General features: G+C 41.4%; 1 protein-coding gene across 4 annotated transcripts in view; it reads left to right on the top strand.

The window, feature by feature from the left end:
• Positions 1 to 26,270, top strand: part of OTUD7A (OTU deubiquitinase 7A) — a 381,326-nt gene that overhangs the window by 312,716 nt on the left and 42,340 nt on the right. For all 4 annotated transcript variants that reach the window (XM_043434490.1, XM_043434492.1, XM_043434491.1 and 1 more), the window contains 3 exons: positions 12,364 to 12,465; positions 16,058 to 16,185; positions 16,918 to 17,030. In XM_043434490.1, the coding sequence (XP_043290425.1) occupies positions 12,364 to 12,465; positions 16,058 to 16,185; positions 16,918 to 17,030 (343 nt within the window). The remainder of the gene's footprint in view (positions 1 to 12,363; positions 12,466 to 16,057; positions 16,186 to 16,917; positions 17,031 to 26,270) is intronic.

The following is a 26,270-nucleotide window of genomic DNA, read 5'->3' as shown; positions in this document are numbered from 1 at the left end:
CAAAATCAGATTGATTATATTCTTTGCAGCCAAAGATGGAGAAGCTCTATACAGTCATCAAAACCAAGACCTGGAACTGACTGTGGCTCAGATCATGAACTCCTTATTGCCAAATTCAGACTTAAATTGAAGAAACTGGGAAAACCACTAGACCATTCAGGTATGACCTAAGTCAAATCCCTTATGTTTATATAGTGGAGGTTACAAATAGATTCAAGGGATTAGATCTGATAGAGTGCCTGAAGAACTATGGACAGACATTGTACAGGAGGCAGTGATCAAGACCATCCCCAAGAAAAACAAATGTAAAGAGGCAAAATGGTTGTCTGAGGAGGCCTTACAAATAGCTATGAAAAGAAAAGAAGTGAAAGGCAAAGGAAAAAAGGAAAGATATACCCATTTGAATGCAGAGTTCCAAAGAATAGCAAGGAGAGATAAGAAAGCTTTCCTCAGCGATCAATGCAAAGAAATAGAGGAAAAACAACAGAATGGGAAAGACTAGAGATCTCTTAAAGAAAATTAAAGATACCAAGGGACTTTTCATGCAAAGATGGGCTCAATAAAGGACAGAAATGGTATGGACCTAACAGAAGCAGAAGACAATAAGAAGAGGTGGCAAGAATACACAGAAGAACTATACAAAAAAGATCTTCTCGACCCAGATAATTACAATGGTGTGATCACTCACCTAGAGCCAGACATCCTGGAATGCGAAGTCAAGTGGGCCTTAGGAAACATCACTATGAACAAAGCTAGTGAAGGTGATGGAATTCCAGTTGAGCTATTTCAAATCCTAAAGTGTGATGCTGTGAAGGTGCTGCAGTCAATATGCCAGCAAATCTGAAAAACAGCAGTGGTCACAGGACTGGAAAAGTTTTCATTCCAATCCCAAAGAAAGGCAATGCCAAAGAATGCTCAAACTACTGCACAATTGCACTCATCTCACACGCTAGCAAAGTAATGCTCACAATTTTCCAAGCCAGGGTTCACCAGTATGTGAACCATGAACTTCCAGATGTTGAAGCTGGATTTAGAAAAGGCAGAGGAACCAGAGATCAAATTGCCAACATCCGTTGGATTATAGAAAAAGCAAGAGAGTTCCAGAAAAACATCTGCTTTATTGACCATGCCAAAGCCTTTGACTATGTGGATCACAACAAACTGTGGAAAATTCTTAAAGAGATGGGAATACCAGATCACCTGACCTGCGTCTTGAGAAATCTGTATGCAGGTCAAGAAGCAACAGTTAGAATTGGACATGAAGCTACAGACTGGTCCCAAGTTGGGAAAGGAGTACATCAAGGCTGTGTATATTGTCACCCTGCTTATTTAACTTATATGCAGAGTACATCATGAGAAATGCTGGACTGGATGAAGCACAAACTGGAATCAAGATTTCTGGGAGAAATATCAATAACCTCAGTTATGTAGATGACACCACCCTTATGGCAGAAAGCAAGGAAGAACTAAAGAGCCTCTTGATGAAAGTGAAAGAGGAGAGTGAAAAGTTGGCTTAAAGCTCAACATTCAGAAAACTAAGATCATGGCATCTGGTCCCGTCACTTCATGGCAAATAGATGGGGAAACAATGGAAACAGTGACAGACTTTATTTTTTGGGGCTCCAAAACCACTGCAGATGGTGACTGCAGCCATGAAATTAAAAGATGCTTACTCCTTGGAAGGAAAGTTATGACCAACCTAGACAGCATATTCAAAAGCAGAGACATTACTTCGCCAACAAAGGCTCCCCTAGTCAAAGCTATGGTTTTTCCAGTGGTCACGTATGGATGTGAGAGTTGGACTATAAAGAAAGCTGAGTGCCAAAGAATTGATGCTTTTGAACTGTGGTGTTGGAGAAAACTCTTGAGAATCCCTTGGACATCAAGGAGAGCCAACCAGTCCATCCTAAAGGAGATCAGTCCTGAATATTCATTGGAAGGACTGATGCTGAAGCTGAAACTCCAATACTTTGGCCACCTGATGCAAAGAACTGACTCATTTGAAAAGACCCTGATGTCGGGAAAGATTGAAGGCAGGAGGAAAAGGGGATGACAGAGGATGAGATGGTTGAATGGCATCACCGACTCAGTGGACATGAGTTTGAGTAAACTCCAGGAGCTGAATGATGGACAGGGAAGTCTGGCCTGCTGCAGTCCATGGGGTCACAGAGAGTCGGACACAACTGAGCAACTGAACTGAACTGAACTGATGCACTATGAACATTCTTGTACATGTTTTCAGTAAACACATGAATATGTTTTTGAAGATACATACCTAGGAGTGGTATTGTTATGGAATCCAAGCTCGTTCTGCTCACAGCACAACAGACCAATAAATTGAGAGTTGAGTTGTCAGTACCAGGAATAAGGACTTTATTTGGAAAGCCAGCACATTGAGAAGGTGGTGAACCTGTGTCCCAAAGAACCGTCTTGCCCGAGTTAGAATTCAAGTTCCTTTTACACTAAAAGGGGAGGGAGTAAAGTCAAACACTTCCTGGTTCCCATCAGCTTCCGGAGGGGATATGTTAATTTCTTCCTCTCTGCAGTCATTCACAGGTGGGCTAAGTCAAAATGTTTCCTGTTAGCTAAATAAAGGTATTTTATCTTAGTGCTCATTACCTGGGAGGCAGAGTTTCTGGAGATGGGCCATTATGTGTAATTTAAGTTTATAGGCAACATCCTTTAGTGATTAACTTAGAATACAGAGCCTCTTCCCTATTACAGTATTGCTGGGTTATAGGATTTACATATGTTCAGCTTTATAATAGTTTTCCAAATGCTCTTCCAAAATGGATGTACCAATTCACTCTTCCACTATTGAGAGTTCTGGATGTTCTGTATTTTTTGTCTTTCCATTTTACTCACTGTGTGGGAAGTATGTCCCATAGTGGCTTTAATTTTTATTTTCTGATGGCTAATGAAGTTGAATGTCTTTTCTTGTTACTGTCCATTTGATTATCCTTGTTCATTGGATGCCTTTTCAGGCTTTTTGCCCATTTTTAACCTTCATCTTCTTGTTTGATTTGTGGGAATTCCTTATACATTATGAATATAAGTCCTTTATCAGATGTGTATTACAAATACCTTCACCCACTCTATGGGCTGTCCTTTTACTGACTGATACACTTTAAGGAACTAATGATCTAATGCTAAAGGAGTTCAATTTACCTTTTTTCCCTCTTTCTTCAGAACTTCTATTTTGGTTTAAGAAATCATTGCCTACCTCCAGGTTTCTGAAGATAAAAACTCTTTCCTTCACATTTAAATCTACAACCCACCTAAAAAATGACTTTGATGTGTAGTGTGACATGTAGTGAAAGTCCATTTTCCCATATGTTTACACACCTACCCTGGTGCTGTTATTGAAACCATTTTTCTCTGCTGTACTGCAAGGTGACATTTGAGATAAAGCAGGTGATTGTATATGTGAGGGTCTGATTTGGACTCTGTTTTGTCCCTTTGGTGCATCTGTCCATAAAACAAGATGACCATAGTTTTATAAGTCATATCATGCAGTATAAGTCCTCCAGCTTCATTTTTCGTCTTATGATTTATCTTTGCTATTCTCAGCCTTTGCATTTCTACATAAATTAATGTGTATGTACTCTATATAGAATAATTATATATTTAATATGGAATCTATATGTTAATTCCATATAAATTAATCTATAGATCAAGTGAGAGAAAATTTATATCTTCACAATATTAAATTTCCTAATCAATGAACATGACATGTTCCTTAACTCTTTCACAAATATTTTTTAATTTTCAAAGTAAGGGTCTTGAACATTATTCATTAGGTTATCTCTATGCACTTTATGTATTTTGTTATATTGTAAATAAATGATCTTAAAATGCCAGCAACAGCTGAGATATAGAAATACAGTTTATTGTTATTTATTAATCTTGTATTCTAGAACCTTTCTACATTTATTTATAAATTCTAGTAGCTTGTAGAATTTTTTAGACTTTCTAGGTCCATGATCTATAAAAAACAAAGAATGATAGTTTTATTTTTTCCTTTCCAATTGGAGTAGGGGTAGGTTCTTTTTTGTCTTGCTACATCGTGTAGGTCTTCCAGGAAATTTTTTAATTGGAGAGTTAATAGCAGATATCCTCAATTAATTTCCAATCTCAGAGGGAAATGTACTATTTCACCAGTAAATATGATATTAGCTGTAGCATTTTTGTAGATACTATAATACATATGAGATTAAGGTAGTTACCTTCCATTCCCAGTTTTCTAAGTTTTTATCTTTCATAAATAATGTTGAAAGTTATCAAATGCTTTTTCTTTACCCTTTAAAGTGATCATGTGATTTTCCTCTTTTTTTCTGTACATTGGTGGATTATATTGATTGATTTTCAAATGGTTACCCACTCGTACATTCCTGGAGTAAACCTCAAACCTCATTTAGTTATGGTATCATTGCTTTTGTGTATCACTAAATTTGATTTGCTAGGGTTTTGATTAGGATTTTGACATCTATGTTCATGAGAAATATTGATCTTTTGTTTCCTGTAATGTTCACATTAGTTTTAATATGAAGATTAGTTTAGCCTCATAAAAAAGTTGTAAAGTCTATCCTCTGTTTTTATTCTGTGGAGGAGTTTCTACAAGATTGATGTTATAACTTTTTTAAATGATTGGAAAAATTCAGTCTGGAACCACATGATCACGTGGCTGTGATTTGTGTGTGTTTTAAAATTACAGACTCGATTTCTTTTAAGAGACGTTGAACTATTTAGAATCTCTGTTTCTTCTTATGTCATTTTGAAATGGTTTTGAAGAATTTGTCTATTTTATCTAAATTCTCAGATGTTTATGTTAGCTCATATTATTTTTTAAATGTCAATAGGATCTGTGATGATGGCCCTTTTTTTTCTTTTTTAAAAAATGTTTATTTATTTATTTGATTGCACCGTTTCTTAGTTGTGGTACCCAGCACCTTCAATGTTCATTGCAGTATGCGAGATCTTTTAGTTGTGGCATGTGAACTCTTAGCTATGGCATGTGGGATCTAGTTCCCGGGCCAGCATTGAACCCAGCCCCCCTACACTGGGAGCACAAGTCTTAGCCACTGGGCCATCAGGGAAGTCCTAATGGTCGCTTTTTCATTTCCAGTGTTGATGCTTTGAAATTTCCTTTGGTTTTCATTAATAATGTTGCTAGGGACATGTGAATCTTATTAATCTATTGAAGGAACCTATCTTGGTCTCTATTGGCTTTTCCTTGGTACATTTATTTCCTGTTTCATTAACCTCTACTCTTTTATTCCTTCTGTCCTTTTCATTTGGGTTAGATGTGCTGTTCTTTCTTCTGGCTTCATGAAATGGAAGTTTATATCACTGTATCTTCTTTGTCAGTATGGTATAATGTTGTAAATGCTATAAAGCCATAAATGTCTTTCTGTGCAGTGTTTTGGGCTTCCCTGATAGCTCAGTTGGTAAAAAATCCACCTGCAATGCAGGAGACCCCAGTTCGATTCCTGGGTCAGGGAGATCCACTGGAAAAGGGATAGTCTACCCACTCCAGTATTCTTGGGCTTCCCTTTTGGCTCAGCTGGTAAAGAATCCACCTGCAATACAGGAGACCTGGGTTTGATCCCTGGGTTGGGAAGATTCCCTGGAGAAAGGAAAGGCAGTATTCTGGCCTGGAGAATTCCATGGACTGTATAGTCCATGGGGTTGCAAAGAGTCGGACACAACTGAGTGACTTTCACTTTCACTGATGAGTGATCCTCATTGGGCCATTTTCACCTTGTTTTGTGCTGAGGCTGAGGTGACCACCCCAAAATGGGAATATCAGGCCAGGATCACCAGGCATCCATGGGGGAAGTATCCAATTTTGACTGGAGTCCAGTAGTGGGTTAATTGAAACTTTTCCAATGGGATGAACATGGTAGTCATGTCATGGGGGTGACAAGTCTAAAACTCCAAGGGATACTTGTTGGGTAGATGCTACCTCCCTCTGCCAGAGGTTCCAGTCAGCAAAAGCATTGATCACAGAGCCTTGGAACTCAAAGGGACACTGGGATTGTAGGGCCCCCAAAGCAGCAAATGTACTAAAGTTTGCTGCACCACTTCCAACTTAGCCTGATGGGCTGGCTCCATGTATGGGAAGCTCGTTTGCAAGTTGGAGGTCATAAAGGACCAACTAGAATGCCCAGGTGAGGCATATTGCATCTCCAACTCAGAACCTAAGTAGGGGCCCTCTTTTGGCAGTGGATTGTGATGGCTGAAGAGACTGCAGATTTCCTTGACCACCAGAGAGATTGATCATTGTGAATCCCCAACAGCATCCCAAGAAACTTGACTTCACAAGGAGGCTCTTAAATTTTGGGGGGACTTTTCAGCCACCCAACTGGCTGAGGTGTGATATCACAGAGTCCAGGCCCCGAGGCTGAGCTTCTGATGTGCAAGTCAGCAGTCATCATCTACATGGTGAAAGCTTGGACCCCGTGAATAGAGGCCTCATGTGCAACCCTGACTCACTCACCAGGAGTAAATGGCAGGAGCATTTTCCCCATTCGCCCTTCTTGACCTGTGGCTCTTCTGATCAGGATAATACCCTTTGGCATTTATGGGATAGGATATCCATGCTGCTGCTGCTGCTGCTACGTCACTTCAGTCGTGTCGGACTCTGTACGACCCCGTAGACAGCAGCCCACTAGGCTCTGCCATCCCTGGGATTCTCCAGGCAAGAATACTAGAGTGAGGTGCTGTTTCCTTCTCCAATGCATGTGAACTTAATTCCTATTGTACATTCAAGTACAGAAGCAGCAACAAGTCTGCACTGGATTGGACCCAGGGGCACTGCACACAGAATTCCATGAGCTTCCATTCCCCACTGTGAGCATACCCAACTCCTGTCACTTGAGCTCAGAGGCCACTTCCCCTTGTAACTGGGTAGGATGGTAACTGTGGCACCTTTCTCCAACAGAGCCATAAAAGTGTGAGCACCTCTCCTCCACAAAGTGCCCCAGCTCACTTGAACAAGTGCATGTGATCTCTGGTCCCGCCCTGGGGCAGAGAGACCTGGGCCTCATCCCTATTACCTTTCATGAAAGCAGCTAATGTTGGGGAAGAGAGGTAGGGAGGAGCCAGGAGGTACAGAGGGAGAGAGCCAGGCGCAGTTACTTTCCTATCTGAGTTCTTTTGCAGTTAAGTCAAATGAATTTCCCATGATCTGGTCCACCAGAAACCCTATATCAATTTTGGGGGCTCCTTGGAATCAAGCAGGAGGGGAGTGAGCATCAGCCCCATTTAGCCTTACTCTTACTGCTTCACCTCTAAATAGTTGTTAATCGATAAGATAGTTGGGCCCTTACTTACTGGCCCTTTGCCCATCACCTAGGTAAGAGAGTTCCCCGCAGAATCCTGGGATATCTTTTTCTACCTCCTGACCTAGCCTCCTGACCCCATGTCCTGTCTCTCTGAGAAAGCCTAGTCTCTGTTGGAATCCTGTCTCCATCTTTAAAGACTGTTTAGAACTGTGAAGATCCTACTCTGTTTGCAAGCCGGTTAGTCAGCCCAACACAGGTTCATGAATGCTGGCAGAAGAAATGAGATTTCTGGGTCAGAGACAGAAGACATTATCGTTCACAGTACATGAGGCAGCATGCACTCCATGTTCATGTCAATTTCCCTTGCCCTCCAACCCCCGTAGGTGATGCAGAAGCAGGGATGGGGGGATACTGTGCACATAGTAGATTTGTATCGCTGCTCAGAACCCCAGCCCCCAACATGGTCAAGTCAATTGAAAATATAACTACTAAAGTGTTATGGGCTTCCCTGGTGGCTCAGATGGTAAAGAATCTTCCTGCAATGCAGGAGACCATGGTTTGATCCTTGAGTCAGGAAGATCCCCTGGAGAAAGGAATGGCTACCCACTCTAGTATTCTTGCCTGGAGAACTTCATGGACAGAGGAGCCTAGTGGGCTACAGTTCATGTAGTTGCAAAGATTCAGACACAGTTGATTAACTAACACACACACACACAAATATGTTATACACCTATGATTTATCCTAAAATACATGTGAAGCAAAAATTGACAGACTCAAAAGAGAAATAGACACATCTAAAATCAAACTTGGAAATTTTTAATAGAATTCTCTTGATAAATGATAGAATTAATATTCAAAAAATCAGTAGGGATTAGATGAAGATAAATAAAGAACTTAACCCAATTTACATACATACAACGTGGCACCTACCAATTGCAGAATAAATACATATTCTTTTCAAGTAAGAAATTTTCCAAATTGACCACATGGTGGGCCATAAAGATTGTATCAATAAATTTCAAAGAATTTTAAATCATTCAGACACAATAAATATCTGACCTTACCATACAATGAAATATCCCTCTTTACCTTACACCTTAATAATGTTTACTTCATCCAGTATCAAACTTTACCAGCTTTACTTTTGCTTGTTTTTGAATGATATATCTTTTTCAGTCTACTTACTGTCAAATTTCTGTATCATCATATTTACAGTTTCTTTTATAAACAGCCTTTAGTTGGTTTTGAAAGCAGGCTGATAGTGTATATTTTTTATAGTGTCTTTTAATTGAAATGGGGCTTCCTGGGTGTCTCAGTGATAAAGAATGCATCTGCCAATGCAAGAGACACAGGTTCAGTCCCTGGGTCAGGAAGGTCTCCTGGAGAAGGAAATGGCAACCCAGTCCCATATTCTTGCCTGGGAAATCCCTTGGAGAGAGGAGCCTGGTGTGCTACAGTCCATAGAGTCTCAAAAAATCAGACATAACTTAGTGACTAAACAGCAGCAACAACAGCAAATTTAATTGGAATATTTAGTCCAATCACTTTTAATATAAATGCTCTTTTGGTTTAAATCTGTTATCTTGGTGTTTGTTTTTTATTGTCATATTTCTTTTTTACTCTCGTACTATTTTGAATTATTTAAGGATATTTATCATTTTGTTTTCCCTTCTAATATCTTGTTAGTCATACATTTTTTATTATTCTTTTTGTGGTTACCCTGTAGTTTACAACATGCATTTTTGAGCTATTAGAATTTATCTTAAGTTAGCACTTTTACCTCTTTCTGCTGTCGTGTATTTTTAGTTCTACATATAATTTAACTCAAAAAAACCATTACTAGTATTGCTTTGAACAGCCAATATCTACCAATATATGCATTGCCCTTTTTGTGTGTGTATCTGTGTGTGTGTGTACCCTCCTTCCATCAAAGTCATTTTCCTTCTGTCTGGAGATCTGTCTTTAGTATTCCTTACTGTAGATCTGATGGTGATAAATTGTTTCTTTCTATTTATCTGAGGTATAGAATTCTAAGTTGGTAATAATTGCCTTTCTTCAAAACACCTTGCATAGATTATGAAATTGCATTTAATCTATGCATCAATTTAGAGAGAATTCACATCTTTACTGTGTTGAGAGTCTTCCAATTTGTAAATATAGTATGTATCTCCAATTGTTTAGATCTTCCTTGATTTCTTTTATCAGCATTTTCTAGTTTTCAGCATACAAGTACTGAAGATATATCTTTCCTCGCTTCTTGAATTCATACATTTATAGGTTTTGTCTGTTTGTTTTTTGCTTGTTTGTTTAACAACATTTGGGAAATTTTCAGTAATTATTTCTTTGGATACTTTTTTCAGCTTTACCTATTTCTTCTCTCCTATGGGACTCTGATCACATGATCTTTTTTAGTTTATTTTCTGTCTATCATTCAGATTCTTTAATTTCTATGTTATACCTGGTCATTCACAGATTCTTTCTTCTCTTCATTCTGCTGTTAAACACATCCATTGAGGTTTTTTCATCAGTTGTTGCATTATTTTAGTTCAAAAATCCTCGTTTGGTTTTTCTTTGTACCTTCTTTTTTATTGTTGTTGAACCTTATTTTTTTTTGACTGACACCTTTCTATTTTTTTCCATATTTTTCAAGCCTATTTTAATTGTTTTTTGAAGCATTTTCATGATGCCTGCTTTAAAATTTCTGTCAGATAATTCTGTATCATCTGTGTTGGTGTTGGTTAGTTGTCTTTCCTCTTTCCATTTGAGGTCTTCCTGGTTCTTGGTGCAAATAGTTTTTAATTAAAAATTTTATATTTGGGGTATTAAGTTATACGACTCTGAATCTTATTTAAATCTTATGTTTTAGCAGACTTTCTCTAATACCATTCCATTAGGTACAATGCACCACTGATTGATAATCACCAGATAGGAATGGACATACAGGTTTTTTATTTAATTGGAGTAAGATTGCTTTACAATCTTGTGTTGGTTTTTGCTATACAACAATACAAATCAACCATAATTTTGTGTGTGTGTGTGTGTGTGTGTGTGTGTGTGTGTATCCCTTCCCTCTGAAGCTTACCACCTACACCCTCATCTTACACCTCTACGTTGTCACAGAACATTAGGCTGGGCTCCCTATGTTATATAGTAGCTTCCCACTAGCTGTCTATTTTACATATGGTAGTGTTCTTCAGTCCCATTTTTGTAGAGTTCATATATATGCATTAATATGAGATATTTGTGTTGCATGTACAGGTTTTCCAAGCTGCCTCTGCTGACACCTAATGTGGAATGAACTTCTTGGTACTGTTTGGCAGTGGTGGGGGACCTCATCACCATCCGATGGGGGTGGAAGTCCAGGCTCCCGATATGTTCTCAATTGGGGTGGGGGTGGTAGGGGTGGAATCCTCATTACCATCCAGCAGGGTTGAAGTCCTGACTCCGCACCACCTGGCAATGGGGGAGGGGTGGAGAGTGACTCATTGCAGCCTGGCAAGGATGAAGTCTCAGCTCCCCACTCTGCTGGCTGAGTGGTAGGAGGGCTACAGTTTGTTCTGCAGATACAGCTGGAATAGAGTGGCTATTTCTAAGCTGTGGTTGTCTGACTCAACTAACCCTCTCCTGATATTCTGTCTAGAGAGAGCATTTTTTTTTTTTAATGATTTCCATTATTTCCAGACTGTCACCTTCTCTAGCATCTAATCTGGGGTTTGTGAGCCAAAGAGGAAGCCAGGCCACTTACCACCAGGTTGAGCTCAGGTCTTGAGTTTCTTAACCAGTCTGCCTTCTCTCCACCTTTTGGTCTGCCCATACTGTTTTATACATAATGTCCAAGGGTTTTAGTTGTACTTAATAGAAACAGTAGGGGGAGAAGATGTCTACTCTGTTTTCCTGGAAACAAAAGTCTCAAGATGTGTTAATGAAATTTAATGTGACTCTACCAAAATACCTACAATGGTTTTGATGTATAAAACTAAATGTAGTCAGAGAGAAAAAGACAAATATCACATGATATCACTGATGTGTGGAATCTAAAAAATGATAGTGAGTGAAATCGCTCAGTCGTGTCTGACTCTTTGCGACCCCATGGACTGTAGCTGACCAGGCTCCTCCGTCCATGGGATTTTCCAGGCAAGAATACTAGAGGGGGTTGCCATTTCATTCTCAAAAAAAAAAAAGATACAAAGAACTTATTTACAAAACAGAAAGAGGCCTACAGACACAGAAAAAACAAATTTATAGTTACCAAAGGGGAAATAGGGGGATAAATTAGGAGTTTGGGATGAACAAATACACATTACTATATGTAAAATAGATAATTAATAAAAACCCACTGTATAATACAGGAAAATATATTCAATATCTTGTAATAACCTATAATGGAAAGTAATCTGAAAAACAATAGGTATATGTATGTATGTATAACTGAACCACCTTGCTATATACCGGGAGCATTGTACATCAACTATACATCAATTTAAAAAATTAAATTTTAACCATACTCTCAAAGGTATGTATGCATCAACAAAGAATGACTTTTTAAATAACTTTTGGGAAGAGAAATTGTGTTCAAGGAAATTGCACAAAAATTTTATATTTTGTGTAAAATATGTTCCTAGATTCAAGGAGAGAAGGCTTTAATCTTGAATTTCTTGCTAACTGATGCAAGGATTTGGCTATTTTTTATCTTAAAAGAAAAAATATCTATATTTTGTCTGAGCGTAAGTAGCCATCACGCTGGTGGCTCAGGGGTAAAAAATCCACCTGCCAGAGCAGGAGCCGCAGTAGACTCGGGTTCAATCGCTGGGTCAGGAAGATCATCTGAAGGAGGAAATGGCAACCCACTCCAGTATTCTTCCCTGGAAAATCCCATGGACAGAGAAGCCAACAGGCTACAGTCCGTGGGGTTGCAAAATTGAACACGACTGACCGACTGAGCACACACAGCCATAACCCTCCACCTTACCACTGAAGTTCTCTAGAATCCTCTAGAAAATCATCCACTGATATTAAAGCTCACTTAGCAAACATCTGTGTTTGTCCTGGGATTCTAAACATGAGCTTCTGTTCCAGGTCGCCTGAATTGGTGGTCCACCGTGTGCACGAGCTGTAAACGGCTTCTTCCTTTGGCCACGACCGGGGACGGGAACTGCCTTTTACATGCTGCCTCACTGGGTAAGCCCTGCAGTATAGACAGAGGGTGGCAGTGCCCAGGCCTGCTCTGTGCATCCTTAGAGGACAGTCTTATACTAAGTAGAGCCATGTGCATCACTGTCAACTGAAGAGATCCCCAAGGGCTGGAGGCAACAACCCCCACCCTCCTTGTCAAGCAGCTGGCAGGCTTGGTGGGGGCATAGAGCATACATGAATGAGAAAAGATCTGTCCTGATAGAAGGAGGCCTGAGCAGACCTGCACGGATGGGCAGTAGACATCGGGGTCTAGAGCAATCAAAGAGGACTTCCTGGAGGAGCTGAGATTTTCCTGAGGCTTGAAGAACTTGAAAGAGTATAAATAGGGCCTTCCAGGCAGGGAGAACACATGGATAAAGTGGAAAGGCAGGAATTAACAGGGTGTTTGGGATCAGGGCTGAGCCCTGTTGAGCTTGAGCAGAAAGTCGGGGGCGGGGGCAGTGCGTGAGGCTGGGTAGATCTGGAGCCACCACACTGACTGCAGCTGGTGCACTTAGACTGACAAAAAGACAGACATGGGTAAGTAATACGGAGGTCAGCACAGTCAGAATATACTGCAGAGAGGTCAGCAAACTCTTCCAACAGAGATGTGACCTTCCTGGTTGCAAAAAGCGACACCAGCAAGTGCACAGGTGTGGGTGGCAATGTTTGGATGACAGAAGGTCACAGTACACTTTCTGGAAGATCATGTAACCCCTCTGGACCCAGGCTTACATACACATGCAGGACTGGATTTGTGCCAAGGACCCCAGCATCAGAGCTGGTGGTGCCTTATTACTCCTGCAGTCTGAGGACCCTCTCCAGGGATGGGCCCCTCCAACAAGAATATGGTCCTTGTTGGTCAAACTCACCTCCCCAGGTAAATATGACCTTAACTCAGTGCTGTGACCCGGAGCAAGGATGCCCCAGACCTCACTTCAGACCTGTAGTGAGAGGTCTGTTCTATAAGAGGTGGGCTGAGCTGAACCCGAAAAGTTTTCGAGGGAAATGCAGGGCATCTGGGATGGGCCCCGAGATACCCAGAGGAGGATGGAGCCCAAGTGCAAAGGAAACATTCCATGTTTCTTAGGCTTGACAAAGGGTGATAGGGAAAACAGGGGCACCCACCCACCTGCCCCCTTTCTGTTTCAATATTCATTCATTCCTGTCTGTTGACTCCCCATTCAGCATAGTAAGATAACAATCAACAATTCCACTGCCCAGCGATGTCTGCTTTTAATATTTTGGTATACTGTCTTCCACACTTTTGTTTATACTTTCAGTGAAGTTAGGATCTCACAGTGTTCACAGTTTGGAATCCAATATTTTCCCCTTAAAATTGTAAATTGAATTTTTCACGCTATTCTTCAAAAACACGTTTTGCAAGTTGTGTCTTATTCCATCATAAAATATTCAGTATCCCTCTCTTATGGAACTTATTTCACCTTATTCCGTATCAAACCTAGAGAAAAATTACAAAAGAAGACATCTCTCCTCTTTGCAAAGTCTCAACCACAGGAATGCCTTTGTCCTTCTAACACTCAATGTACACAGGCACTGCCCCCATCATGACCATAGGTGGACAAGGCCCCAAGCCAAATGGTCACATGCCACTGTGGTCCTGACTGATGGCAGGTGTTTCACGGTAAGCACAGTAGCCCCCCAGTTCTGCCTGGGAGGAGAAAGCCTCCTGCAGGTGGCCCTTGCTCTATCTGTGAGAGAGGCTGGGCCGAGACTGAACCTGGGGCTCACAGCCAGTTGATTCTTTTCTCCCACTACTTTGTTTCCCCTTGGTACTCAAATTGTTAAACTATTTACAAGCAAGTCTGCTCAAAGTGGCCATTTGACACTCACCAGCAGTGCTTACCAGACCTGCTGGCCAGCCCTAGCATTGACCTAGGGTGTGGGCACATGTAGAAATGACAGTAATCCTGGGGTCAGGCTTGTGGGCAAACATGTGTGGGACAAGGAGATTCTCTCTGCACAAGAGACCCAGACAAGGAGCCATGATGAGTACACTGACCCAGGACTTGCCCTGCCTGGGAGGAGGCTGCAGGCAGGTCGGAGGGATGAGAAAGCTCAGCTCGGCCTGTTCATAAAAGGAGCATTGATGGCCGTCTCCCGCCGTCTGTAGAAAAAGACTACCGGAAAGCCCGCGGCAGCCCCCTGTTATCACGTCTTTGCACAAAAGAATGCACGGCCAGCCTGAGCCTTTGATCATCAGTCAGTGTGGGTTGCTGCTCTCTGAAAGCTCTCCAGAGGGTCCCAGCTCACTCCAAAGCCCACTTTTCCATTCTCCACCTCGCCCCTTCCATCCCAACTGCAGATACCTTCCCCTCCTTAGGACGCCACGTGGGCCCCCTCGGGGTTGGCCCTGACCTTTTCCTCCACCTGGGATGGTGACTCAACCCTGTCCCTCTCCGCTCATGTCTTTGCCCCAGTGTCTCCACTCACGCTGTGACCAAACCACCCGGCACTCTGTCCTCTTAGCCTGCTTCATCTCCCCTTACATTGCCCCTGCCTGCAACAAAGGATGTCACATGTTAATTCGATGGTTGCCTCCCCTACCTTCCCCTCAGTGTGGAATTTTAGGGGAGATTTTAGGAATTTTGTCTGTCCTAGTTGCTTCTGTGGGTATTCCCATCACTTAGAATGGTGTGCCTCACCCCTACTGTGAAATAAGTATGGAATTAATAGTATTCAGTTAAACAAATGAATTTACGAATGAATGTATGAATTTCCCTAGTCTCTCCCTATAGCCAGAGCTGCATCTCTCATGGCGCTTCTTCCACTGACTGAGTTTCTTGGCCACTTCTGAGCTTCCCCAAGGATGTAGTCAGAGATGCTGGTTTGTCTTATGATACCTGGGCCAGGTGAGGCACTTCCCTCAGAAGCAAGTGCTCTCCCAGGGCCCAGATGTGTGCAGAGATGCCTCAGGGCTACAGACATTGGATGCAGCAGACCCTTGATGAAACTGGGGTCTGACTGCCGTCCTGGCTTGGGGCCCTACATGAGGACACATCATCCGCTGTCCCCACAGGCTGTCTCCCACTCAAACACAAGGTCAGAACCACAAACATTACATCCCTCAGAACAAACCTTGAGAGGTTGAGGGCAGCCTACAAAGGGCCCCGAGACTTAGTGAAATAGCTCTTGTTTTAAGAAGGCGCCATGCTCATTCATTCAGTGCCTGCATCAGCAGGAAGCATCAGGAGGGAGGGCAGAGGGCAGATGCTTGCTAATTGTGAGAACTGAATATCTGTCATTATGGCATTATCTGCTCTCGCAGCTATGAGGGCCAGGACTGGTAGGTGGTGGCAGTCTCAATTCCTCCTGTTTTGCCCCTTCCTCACATATTTTCTTGTGGCTCAGATGGTAAAGAATCTACCTGCAGTTCAGGGGACCTGAGTTTGACCCTGGGGTCAGGAAGATCCCCTGGAGAAGTCTTCTTGCCTGGAGAATTCCATGGACAGAGGAGCCTGGCGGGTTACAGTCCGTGGGGTCTCAAAGAGTCGGACACGACTGAGCAACTAACACGCTCACTTTACTTTCACATCTTTCCTCTCTCCTCTACTCCTCACGGGCCTCCTGCCTGCAGGAATGTGGGGGTTTCACGACCGGGACCTGGTTTTGCGGAAAGCTCTCTACACCATGATGAGGACAGGGGCCGAGAGGGAGGCCCTGAAGCGAAGGTGGAGGTGGCAGCAGACACAGCAGAACAAGGAGGTGGGTACCTGTCAGCATGGCAGAGCCGGGACCGTGCCGGGCGCAGCCAAGGCCAAGATGGGGTCCTATTTGGGGCCCCAATATCAAGTCTGTCTTATGAGATGAGGCAGCAATGGCTCCATCCCCTACTCAAACCCACTAAAGAGGAACCCATTCCAACAGTCAGCCCCTGCCCACAGCGACCAGACATCCACTCCCCTCACCTGTCCTGGTATAATTATGAAGACCACCTACCCTCACGCACAAGGCTGTCCCAACCTGAACGGTGAGTTAGATAGTCACCTGTGAGTCTCTGCTGGTGCGGCCACTGATTGGCCCTGGCATGGCCCCAGCCCAGGGTGTGTGCTCAGTCCAAAGAGAATGCTTATCCCAGAACCTTGGTGAGCACTGGCCCTTTGCTGGCGTGGAAGCCCTTGAAGATGGGTCTGCCCGGGTCCCCGCACACATGTCAGTGGTCGGCACCCAGTCCAGTACATGTGCAGGTTGCATTCGGTCGCTCTAGCCCATGAGAATAACCACTGTTGCTGAGTGGACTTCCGACAGCATAGAGGTTGGAGATTGGGGGTTCTGAACAAATTCTGTCCAGAGCAAATGCTGACGGTCCTTGGCCACTAACAGGTGCCCACCCCAGGGGCTGACCAAGTCGGGAAGTTGGGCTCTCAGCCAGACTGATGTGGGTGCAGGTGTGAAGAGGTGGACGCCACCTCCTAACCCCACCCCACTTTGTGCCAGTCAGGGCTGGTGTACACGGAGGAGGAGTGGGAGCGGGAATGGACGGAGCTGCTGAAGCTGGCCTCCAGCGAGCCACGCACACACTTCAGCAAGAACGGCGGCTCAGGTGGGGGGTAAGTGCTGCCCCAGCCCTCCCTCTGATGGCTTGGGAAGTGATGGGGGGGTTGTGGGACCCCCAGGCTGGGGACGACACAAGGAGGACTCCTGCCTTAAGATCTTAGATTCTACCAAGGATGCAGGGCAGGTGGTAGGGGATGACAGGACCCTGCCGGATGTTTGGAAGAAAGTGTACACAGTCACCATGTGCATCTCATGAACTCAAGCATGCCCCCTGCATTGCAGAGAGGGACTCACTGTCCAGCCAGCCTGGGGAGGGCCCAAGCTGCCCACACACTCACCTGGCTCTGAAGCTTCAGGCTGCTGCTGGAATCCTAACCACTAGACCACCAGGCAACGGTGGTGGTCTTTTAAAGTAACCTCTATGAAACTTGGGCCAGCAGGGTTCCGGGAGCAGGTAAGCATCATGCTGGAGCCTGGCCCCGTGGTGAGTGACATGTACAGCACCACTCCTGCCCAGATCCGGGCCCTCCAGCCCCAGAACAGATGGGAACAGACCCTGCACTGCTGCTCCCAGCATGGACAGTGGCCCAGCAGTTTTTCCCAGAAAGAACCAGGTGAAGCACCTGAAGAAGTCTGAAGGGAGCAAAGGTCAGACTCAAGGATGCACTTGACCAACTTCCTGCCTTCTTCCCGCAAGACTCACAGTACCCAATTCCAAGGCTCACTGGCAGAGCCCCAGCAGGAGACCCTGGACAGGGAGGCATGTCCACGACTCACTCAGAGAGAAGGATGGAGACCAGGTTGGGGTCCAGACAGGGCGAACCACCAGCCAGAGAGCCATCATGGATAGGCTGTTTAGAATTGGTGACCACAGGGAGGACCCTCTCCGAGACCCTAGGAAGGCAAGACCAGCATGAGCTCTCTGCCGAGTTCAGATGCGTGAGAAAGACTGAATGGTAACTGTACCAGTAGTTACAGATGCAGCGAGAACTGTGAGCGCCGAGGCCAGGCAGAGGTGGGGGCTTCCGTACAGGCACACTCAGAGCCACAGAAGCCATTCTTTCTCATCCTCCTACTCGCAAATCACAACATGTCTGTTTCTTGTGGCTGAAGCAAGAGAAATCAGACATTCTGTGCTACTTACTGCACCTCCAGAGACCTGTGAAGTGCTACCTCCTGTGAAGTGCTACCTCCAAAAGGACTGGTGCTGGAGCTTGCAGTCCCCTCCGGCAAAGGTGAACTCAGCTTGCCCATCACCAGAGCTGCTAGTGGGGCCATGGGTAAGAGGGCTGGTCCCCAGAAGGAAAAGGAAGACATGGAAGAGAGAGGAAAATAACTCCACTCCAAGTCATGCGGGTCTGCATTGGAAACCAGTGTTGGAGTGAAGTTGCCCATCACCACCTGGCACATGCAGCCCCGACCCCCACTATGGACACTGGGGGAAGAGGGTGTGCGTGCAATGGGAGGAATCCATTACTTGTTATAAAACTGGTAAAATCTATGAAAGCAGTTAGTGACAGCCTCTGGGTGCTTCATTTGGTTTAATGGCAACTGAGAACTAAGAAAGGGGTCTTCCTGGTGGACTCCAACCAGATGCCCAGACTCAGATGTCACGGATTAAGAGTCCCAGACTGGGTGTGTGATCTTAGGCATGTCTCCCAAGCTCCTGGAGCATCTTTGTTGTTCAGATGTTGAGTGCATTTGGTAGTAAGGTCCCTGCTGGGCTGTATCGGTTTTTCATGGTGGTGAAGTAAACCACACCAAAACTGGATGGCTTAATACAGAGACACTGGATTTGTTCCTATTCTGGGGTCAGCATTCTGGTCTGGAGTTTTCCGGAGCCTCTTCTGGGGCTGCAGCATCTGGCAGTGTTAGTCTGAGTGGCTCAGGACCATCCAAGATGGCCTGATTCACAACTCTGGCTCTTGCTGAGCCTCTGTCCAGATTTCATCCTTGAGAAGGCTCAGGCCCCTTACAGTATGGATCAGGGCAGGAAGAGGGGGCAGCCCCCATTGTGGAGGTTCAGCTCAAGCCTCTGCTTGCATCACCTTTACTAATGTCCCATGGAAACACTGGCCAAAGCAAGTCCCATGGCTGAGCCAGCCTCTGGGCAGATAGACTCCATCCTTAATAAAAGGAGGGGCAAAGTCACATTGCAAAGGGACAAATACACAGTAAGAAGGCTCTGTGGCCATCAGAGCAGTTGGCCACATTCTCTAATTCTGTTGGCACTGGGCAGTGAAATCATGGGTTTGAAAGTGGAAAGAAGCTTTTATGACTATAGACATGATGTTTACTAAGACATTGTCACACTCAGCCTGTGAGTTGGCATGCCTGCTGCCTATATGGTATATCATAAAGGCCTATCCCAAATACCTGAAATGTACGGTTTCCCTGACTTTCCATGGTTCTCTCACTGCATGGTATAGTGGTTATGACACTCACACTGGCTCATCTGAGTGTCTGATATTACTCCTGTGAGTCTTGAAAACACTGGAGCCTCGGGGGCTTTCAGGAGTCTCTGAATGTAGAGCAAATCCCTTCCATGAGTTTATATGTCCCATGAGTTTATATATACTCTGACCTCCAGACCCTAGACCTATAGGAATGGAACATAAAAATAGCTTATTGAATTATGCTGGGCAGTGAGGATTGGAGAAAGGAAGCCATGAACCTCTGCTGGGCACCTACCTGCCTTACATACTACCTAAATGCCACCGCCCTACACACTTTATCTGCGCTTTATAAATTAGGCATCACCCTCCTTTATATGTTAAAGAACTAATGTTCTCAGAGATTAATTGACTTACCTCTGGTTTGTAACCGGTGGAGCTAGGATGCAGACCAAGACCTGTCTGAGTCCAGCACCCTACAGTTTGCCAGAGAATACGCTATGACAAGTTTTATAGCTTCTTAAGAAAAAGTGCACTGCAGATAGAATTTTTTGAGTCCTTGCATATCTGAATTTCTTTTTATTCTGTCTCACCCTTGATGGATAGTTTGGGTATAAATTCTCTTTAAATTCATGATATGAATGATGTCATGAAGGGTGTTAAATCACACAGAAAGCTATCAACTTCCTGGCACTCAGTCAAAGTTGGCTAATTTGAAGTAAAACAATTATATGAAATCCAAAGACTAAATATGTTCAACCAATTTCTTATTCCACCTTTACAGACTCTGAAAAAGATTTATTCATTAACTCAACATGTATTAATTGCCTGAGGCATGCTGTGCATTTTCAAACACACTATCTCATTTTGTCATCACTGTAACCCTGTGAGATAAAGGTTATAATTCTTATTTAAAGTATGAAGAAATTTGGATTCAGGATAAAAATTATTTGCCTGGGGTAATCTACTGAGTGGAAGAGCTATAGTTCAAATTCAGGTGTCCTCCCAGGTCTCCTGGTCCCTGATTTTCCTCCTACGCCTTAGCTCAAAAGCCTCTTTCTGTTCTTATAGAGAATTGGATTCTTGCTCTTTTCTGTGGGTGATAGAATGAGGCCTCTTTGTTTTCTAGTCCAATTCCAGGGTTTGTGTCAGGGGAGTATCATTTCAGATCTCAGCCTTTGTTAACAACAGACTAATAAACCTTTGCCATCAGGTGTCTTTCTGCATGAATGTACAGAAAGGTATTTTCCAACTCAGTCTCCCTGGGTCTCCCTTTTCCTCCTCTGCTAAATACTGAAAACCTTTGTAAGCATTAGTTCTATGATAAATTAATGAGAGGAATTACTTTAAATTTTCAAGCAATTTTCAACAACCACTATGCTCTTTGGAGGCAGGGAATAAACCAGGACCCTCTCAGTTTGAAGAATACCCTGTAAACCCCATTAGGGAAATGAAAATTAAAACCACTACATACCTATAAGAAAGTCAGAAAAAATATATATACTGGCAATACCAGGTGCTGGTGAGAGGGCAAAGCAAATTTTACATCACATTGTTGGTGATATAAAAATGACACAACCACTCTGGAATACAATTTGACAGATTCTTATAAATTTAAAAACACATTTGCCATGTGACCCAGCAGTCCTATTCCTGAGTATTTACCCTAGACCACTGGTTCTCAACCAGGAATAATTTTGCCCCCAGGGGACATTTGGCTAGATTTAGGGATATTTTGATGGTCACAACTGGAATGTAGTCTGAATACTGCTAGAATCTAATGGGTAGAAGCCAGGGATGCTGCTAAGCCTTCTAACGTGCACCAGACAGCCCCCCAAACAAAGAGATAGCTAGTCCAAAATTTCAGTAGTGTCAAGATTGAGAAAATCTGCCCCCAAAGAAATGAAAATGTGTGTTCACACAAAGTTCTGTGTAAAATGTTTATAGAGGTTCCATTCATAATTGCCCAAAACTTGAAACAACTCAAATGTCCTTTGATAAAAAAAAATTGGAGTACATCAATATTATGAAATACTATTCAGGAATTAAAAACAAACTACTGATGTATGCAATAACTTGCATGAAAGGATCAGGTCTCAAAAAGTTACTGTATTGTATGTATGGTTTCATTTATATGACATTATCCAAAAGGCAAAAATATAATGATGGAGAACAGATCAGGGTTTCATTTATTTAGAATGTATGTCTGACTTTCCAATATCATTTCTTGAAAAGACTATTCTTTCATCATTGAATTGCTTTTATATTTTTCAGATACCTATAGGCAGCAGCATAGGCAATATTTATGTGAGTTTGGGAGATTTATGTTGGGTGGAAGATTCTGTATTATGTTCCATTGAAATATGCACCTGTCCTTTTGACAGTGTCACTTTATAATAAGTCTTAAAATTAGGTAGCATCACTCCTCCAACTTTATTCTCCTTTTTCAATATTTCTGGTCTTTTTTTTTTTTGCTTTCCCATACAGATTTATAGAATCAGCTTATCTATATCTGAAAAATATTCTGCCAGAATTTTTATTGGTATTACATGAAGTCTATACATCAATTGGAGGATTGAAATTTTTAAAATGTTGAGTGTACATACACATCTTTTTCCATGTATTAGGTAGACACAGTATGCTTCTTCATATATTTAAATCTTCTTTGATTTGTTTTATTAACATTTTATAATTTCCAGCATAAAAGTTCTATACATGTTTAATTAGATATATACTGAATATTTCATTTGAAGCTATTGTAAATGATTGTGTGTGTGCGCACGCACACGCGCATGCACACACATGCACGTGTGTATGTGTTTTCATTTGGGTCTGCAATTATTCGTTGCTAGTTACTGATGTTTGTGACTTTGTAGTCTGTGATGTTACTAAACTCATGTATCAGTGCTAAGAGATTTTTAGATTCCTTGGGATTTTCTACACAGATATTCATATAATCAGTGAGTAGGGATAGGTTTATTTCTTCCTCTCTAATCTCTATGCCTTTTATTTCTTTTTCTTATTGCACTAACTAGAATTTCTAGTATGATGTTGAGCAGACATGGTGAGAGAGGAAACTCTTTCCTGGTTATCACTCTTAGTCAGAAATCTTTCCTCAGTAAGATATTTGTTATAGATTTTTAGTAGGTATCTTTTATCAGATTGAGGAAGTTTCCTTGTATTTTTTTGTTGAGAATTTCTATCATTAATGAATGTTGAATTTTATCAAATACATTTCTATATCAGTTAATATGATCATGTGGATTTTTTTCTTCTTTAGACATTAATATGGTAGGTTATGTTAGATGATATTTGAATATTGAACCAGGGATTTCATTGCAGGGAATCATTGCATTCCAGGGTTTAATTCCACTTTCTGTTGGTGTATTAAAAGTTTTTCTTTTGTTATTTCAATTTGGCAATATTATATTGAGAATTTTTGTATCTATTGCCATGGAGGTTATTGAATATAGTTTTCTGTTTATATACTACTGTCTTTGTCTAGTTTTGGTGTCAGTGTAATGATAGTCTCATAAACAAGTTGGAGACAATTATCTCTCCTTTAGGGCTTCCCAGTAGCTCTAGTGGTAAAAGAATCCACCTGCCAATGAAGGAGACCTAAGAGATGCAGGTTCAGTCCCTGGGTTGGAAAGATCCCTGGGAGAAAGGAATGGCACCCCATTCCAGTATTCTTGTCTGGAAAGTTCTATGGGCAGAGGAGCCTGGTGGGCTATAGTCCATGGGATCGCAAGGAGTCGGACATGACTAAGCATGCATGTGTGCATGCATGCGTGCACATACACACACACACGCACACACACACACACACACCCCTCTATTTTTTCCAGTAAATTGTATATAATTGGTGATATTTTTTCTTTAAATGTTTGGGAGATTCACAAAATCTATACATTCATCTGCAATCAGATACTGCCTTTTCAGAAGGGTTTTAACTATAAATTCAGCTTCTTTAACAGTTATAGAAAATAGAAATAAGTAGTTTTGGGTAGCTTGTTGTTTTGAGAAATTGTTCCATTTCATCAAAGTTGTTGAATTTACGTACATAGTATTGTTTATAATTTTCCCTTTTGTAACTTAATACTTCAGGGGAACTTTAGTGATATGCCCTTTCTTTTCAGATTCAGCAGTTAGCATCTTTTCTTCTTTCTCTCTCTTTCTTTTTTTTTTTTTTGATCAGCATTGTTAAAGTTCTGTCAATTTTATTGATCATTTAAAAGAACCAATTTCGACTTAATTGGTTGTCCCTGTTGATTTTTAGATTTAAATTTCGTTGATTTCTGTTCTTACCTTTAGAGTTTGTGCTCATTTTGTTTGCTTTAGGTATATTTTGCACTGATTTTTCTACTTTATTCAGGTGAAAGCTTAGATTATTGATCTGAGATTTTTTTTTTGTAATATATGTATTTGGGGGCTATAAATTTCCCTCTAAGAGCTGCTTAGCTGCGTATAACAAATGTTGATATGTTGCATTTTTATTTTCATTGTTTAAAATATTTTCTAATTTCCCTTGAGATTTTCTCTTTGACTACTGAATTATTTAAAAGTCTGTTATGTAACATGTTTTGTTGTCTTTCTTTACTAATTCTGGTTTAATTGCATTATGATCTGGGAACACAATTGGTATGATTAAAATTATTTAAAATGCCTTCAGTTTTGTGAAGGAGTGAACGTATTGTCTGTCTTTGTGAATATTCCCTGTGCATTTTAAAAAGATGTGTATTCTGTACTTATTGGATAAAGTGTTCTGTTGATGTCAGTTAGATCCAATTGATTGATGGTTTTGTTCAGATTTTCTATACCCTTCCTGATTTTCTGTCTACTTGTTCTTTCAGCTACTGAGAGAGAAGTTTAGAGCCCTGCAATTATACTTACAGCTGTTTCTATTTCTCTTTTCAGTTTTGTCAGTTTTTTCTTCTAAGTATTTTGAAGTCTTATTGTTAAATCCACATTCATTTAGGACTATTCCACCTTCTTTCTGAATTTATCCACCTTCTTTCTGAATTTATCCTTTGATCATTGTATAATATCTCTCTTTATCTGGGGAAGTTTTCTTTGGTCTGAAGTCTACTTTGCCTGATATTGATAAAGCTTCTTGAAATTGATCTTGATTAAAATTTTCATGATCTGTAATTTTCCATCCTTTTATCTTTAACCTACCTATATCATTATATTTGAAGTGAGTTTCTTTAACACAGCAAATAGGTATTATTGATTCTAACAATTTCTGTCTATTAACTGCTAAATTTATATAATCTGAATTTAATGTAATTGTTGATCTGTTTGAATTTTGGTCTCCTGTTTTATTATTTGCTTTTTGCTTTTGTGTTTTTTGTTCCTCTGTTCCCCTTTCCTTGTTTCAGTTATTTGAATTTTTAAGATTCTATTTTAATTTAATTTTTATGATTTTAACATCTTTTCATAGAGTTTTTAAGTGGCGGCTCAAGTAATTGCAATATACATATTTTAAGCAATCCCTTTTAGAATCCAAGTGCAATTCAAAATCCTTGCTGCCAAATAGCTCCCTTATTCTCTCCTTTATGGTATAGTTTTCTTATGTATTTCATCTGCATACTTTAAATACCCCATCAGCCAATATAATATTTTTAATGTGGATCTTCGAATATATATTAAAGAACTCAAGAGGAAAAGGATACTCTATTATATGTGTGCAAATCATGACTATTTCTGTTGTACTTCCTTCATTTCTGATGTTCCAACATTTTTCTGGTATCATTTTCCTTCAATCTGAACATTTTCTTTTAATTTTAGGGAGATTTTCTGGTTGTGAATTCCATTACTTATTCTTCATATGAGAATATGTTTACTTCACCTTTATACCTGAAGGATATTTTTAACGGATATAGAATTCTATCAGTAGTTTAACATCCTTTTCTTGCAGCACTTTAAAAACCTTGTTTCCCCTTCTCCAGTAGTTCCTGATGAGAAATCTATAGTCACTTGAATTACTATTCCCCTGTTCAGCATATCACTTTTCATCTGGCTGCTTTCAGCAATTTTCCTCTGTCCTTAGGTTTCAACAATTTGATTTTGTTGTGTCTGGCCAGGGGTTTCTTTAGGTTTATCCTCATTAGTTCTCTGAGCTTCTTAAATCTATAGGTCTGAAGTTTTGCCCAGTTTAGGAAGCTTTCAGTCATTATTTCTTTAAGTTTTTTTGTTTTTGTTTTTGTTTTCTTTTTAGGGGCTCTGTACTCTCTCCTTCTGGAACTCTGATGACATGAGTATTACACTTTTGATAATGTCTGAAGTCACTGAAATTCTTTTGTCAATCTTTTCTTCTCCCTCTTCTTCAGATTGGGTCATCTGTTGATCTGTCTTCAAATTTACTGACTCTTATTCTCTCTCATCCCCAATCTGCTATTGAGTCCACTCAGTGAATTTTTTCTTCCAATTACTGAATATTTAATTTCTAAAATTTCCATCACTGATTGGAGCACTTTCACAATAACATTTTTAAAATGTTTGTCAGATAATTCTGACATCTACCAACTCAGAGTTGGTAGTCTTTTGACCATTCTCTTCCTTGGGAAAATTGAGATTTTTGTGGTTCTTCATGTGTCAAGTACATTTGGATTGCATCCTGGACATTTCGGTTAGTACAAGACTCTGACTTTTGTTAATAATCTATGGAAAATCTTGACTTTTCATGTTAAGCAGGTAGGTTCACCCTGTAAATTTCAACCTGCCTTCTCTGGGCTGTGGTTTTCAAAGCCTTTGCTGTCCTATTTGCCTAAGCCACACATTACACAGTCTGTAACCTGGGCAGGGGTCTATTCAGTAAGTCCTCAGAGCCTTTGGTGTACTGATTAGGACAGATCAGATCGATACTTGCACAGCTCAGAGTTGGAGAAAGAGGAGTCC

This window comes from Cervus canadensis, chromosome 17 (genome assembly GCF_019320065.1).
Source record: "Cervus canadensis isolate Bull #8, Minnesota chromosome 17, ASM1932006v1, whole genome shotgun sequence".
In the NCBI taxonomy this organism is placed as follows: Eukaryota; Metazoa; Chordata; class Mammalia; order Artiodactyla; family Cervidae; genus Cervus; species Cervus canadensis.
Note: the sequence above shows the minus strand (reverse complement) of the source record. Positions and strands in the feature narration are given on the sequence as shown.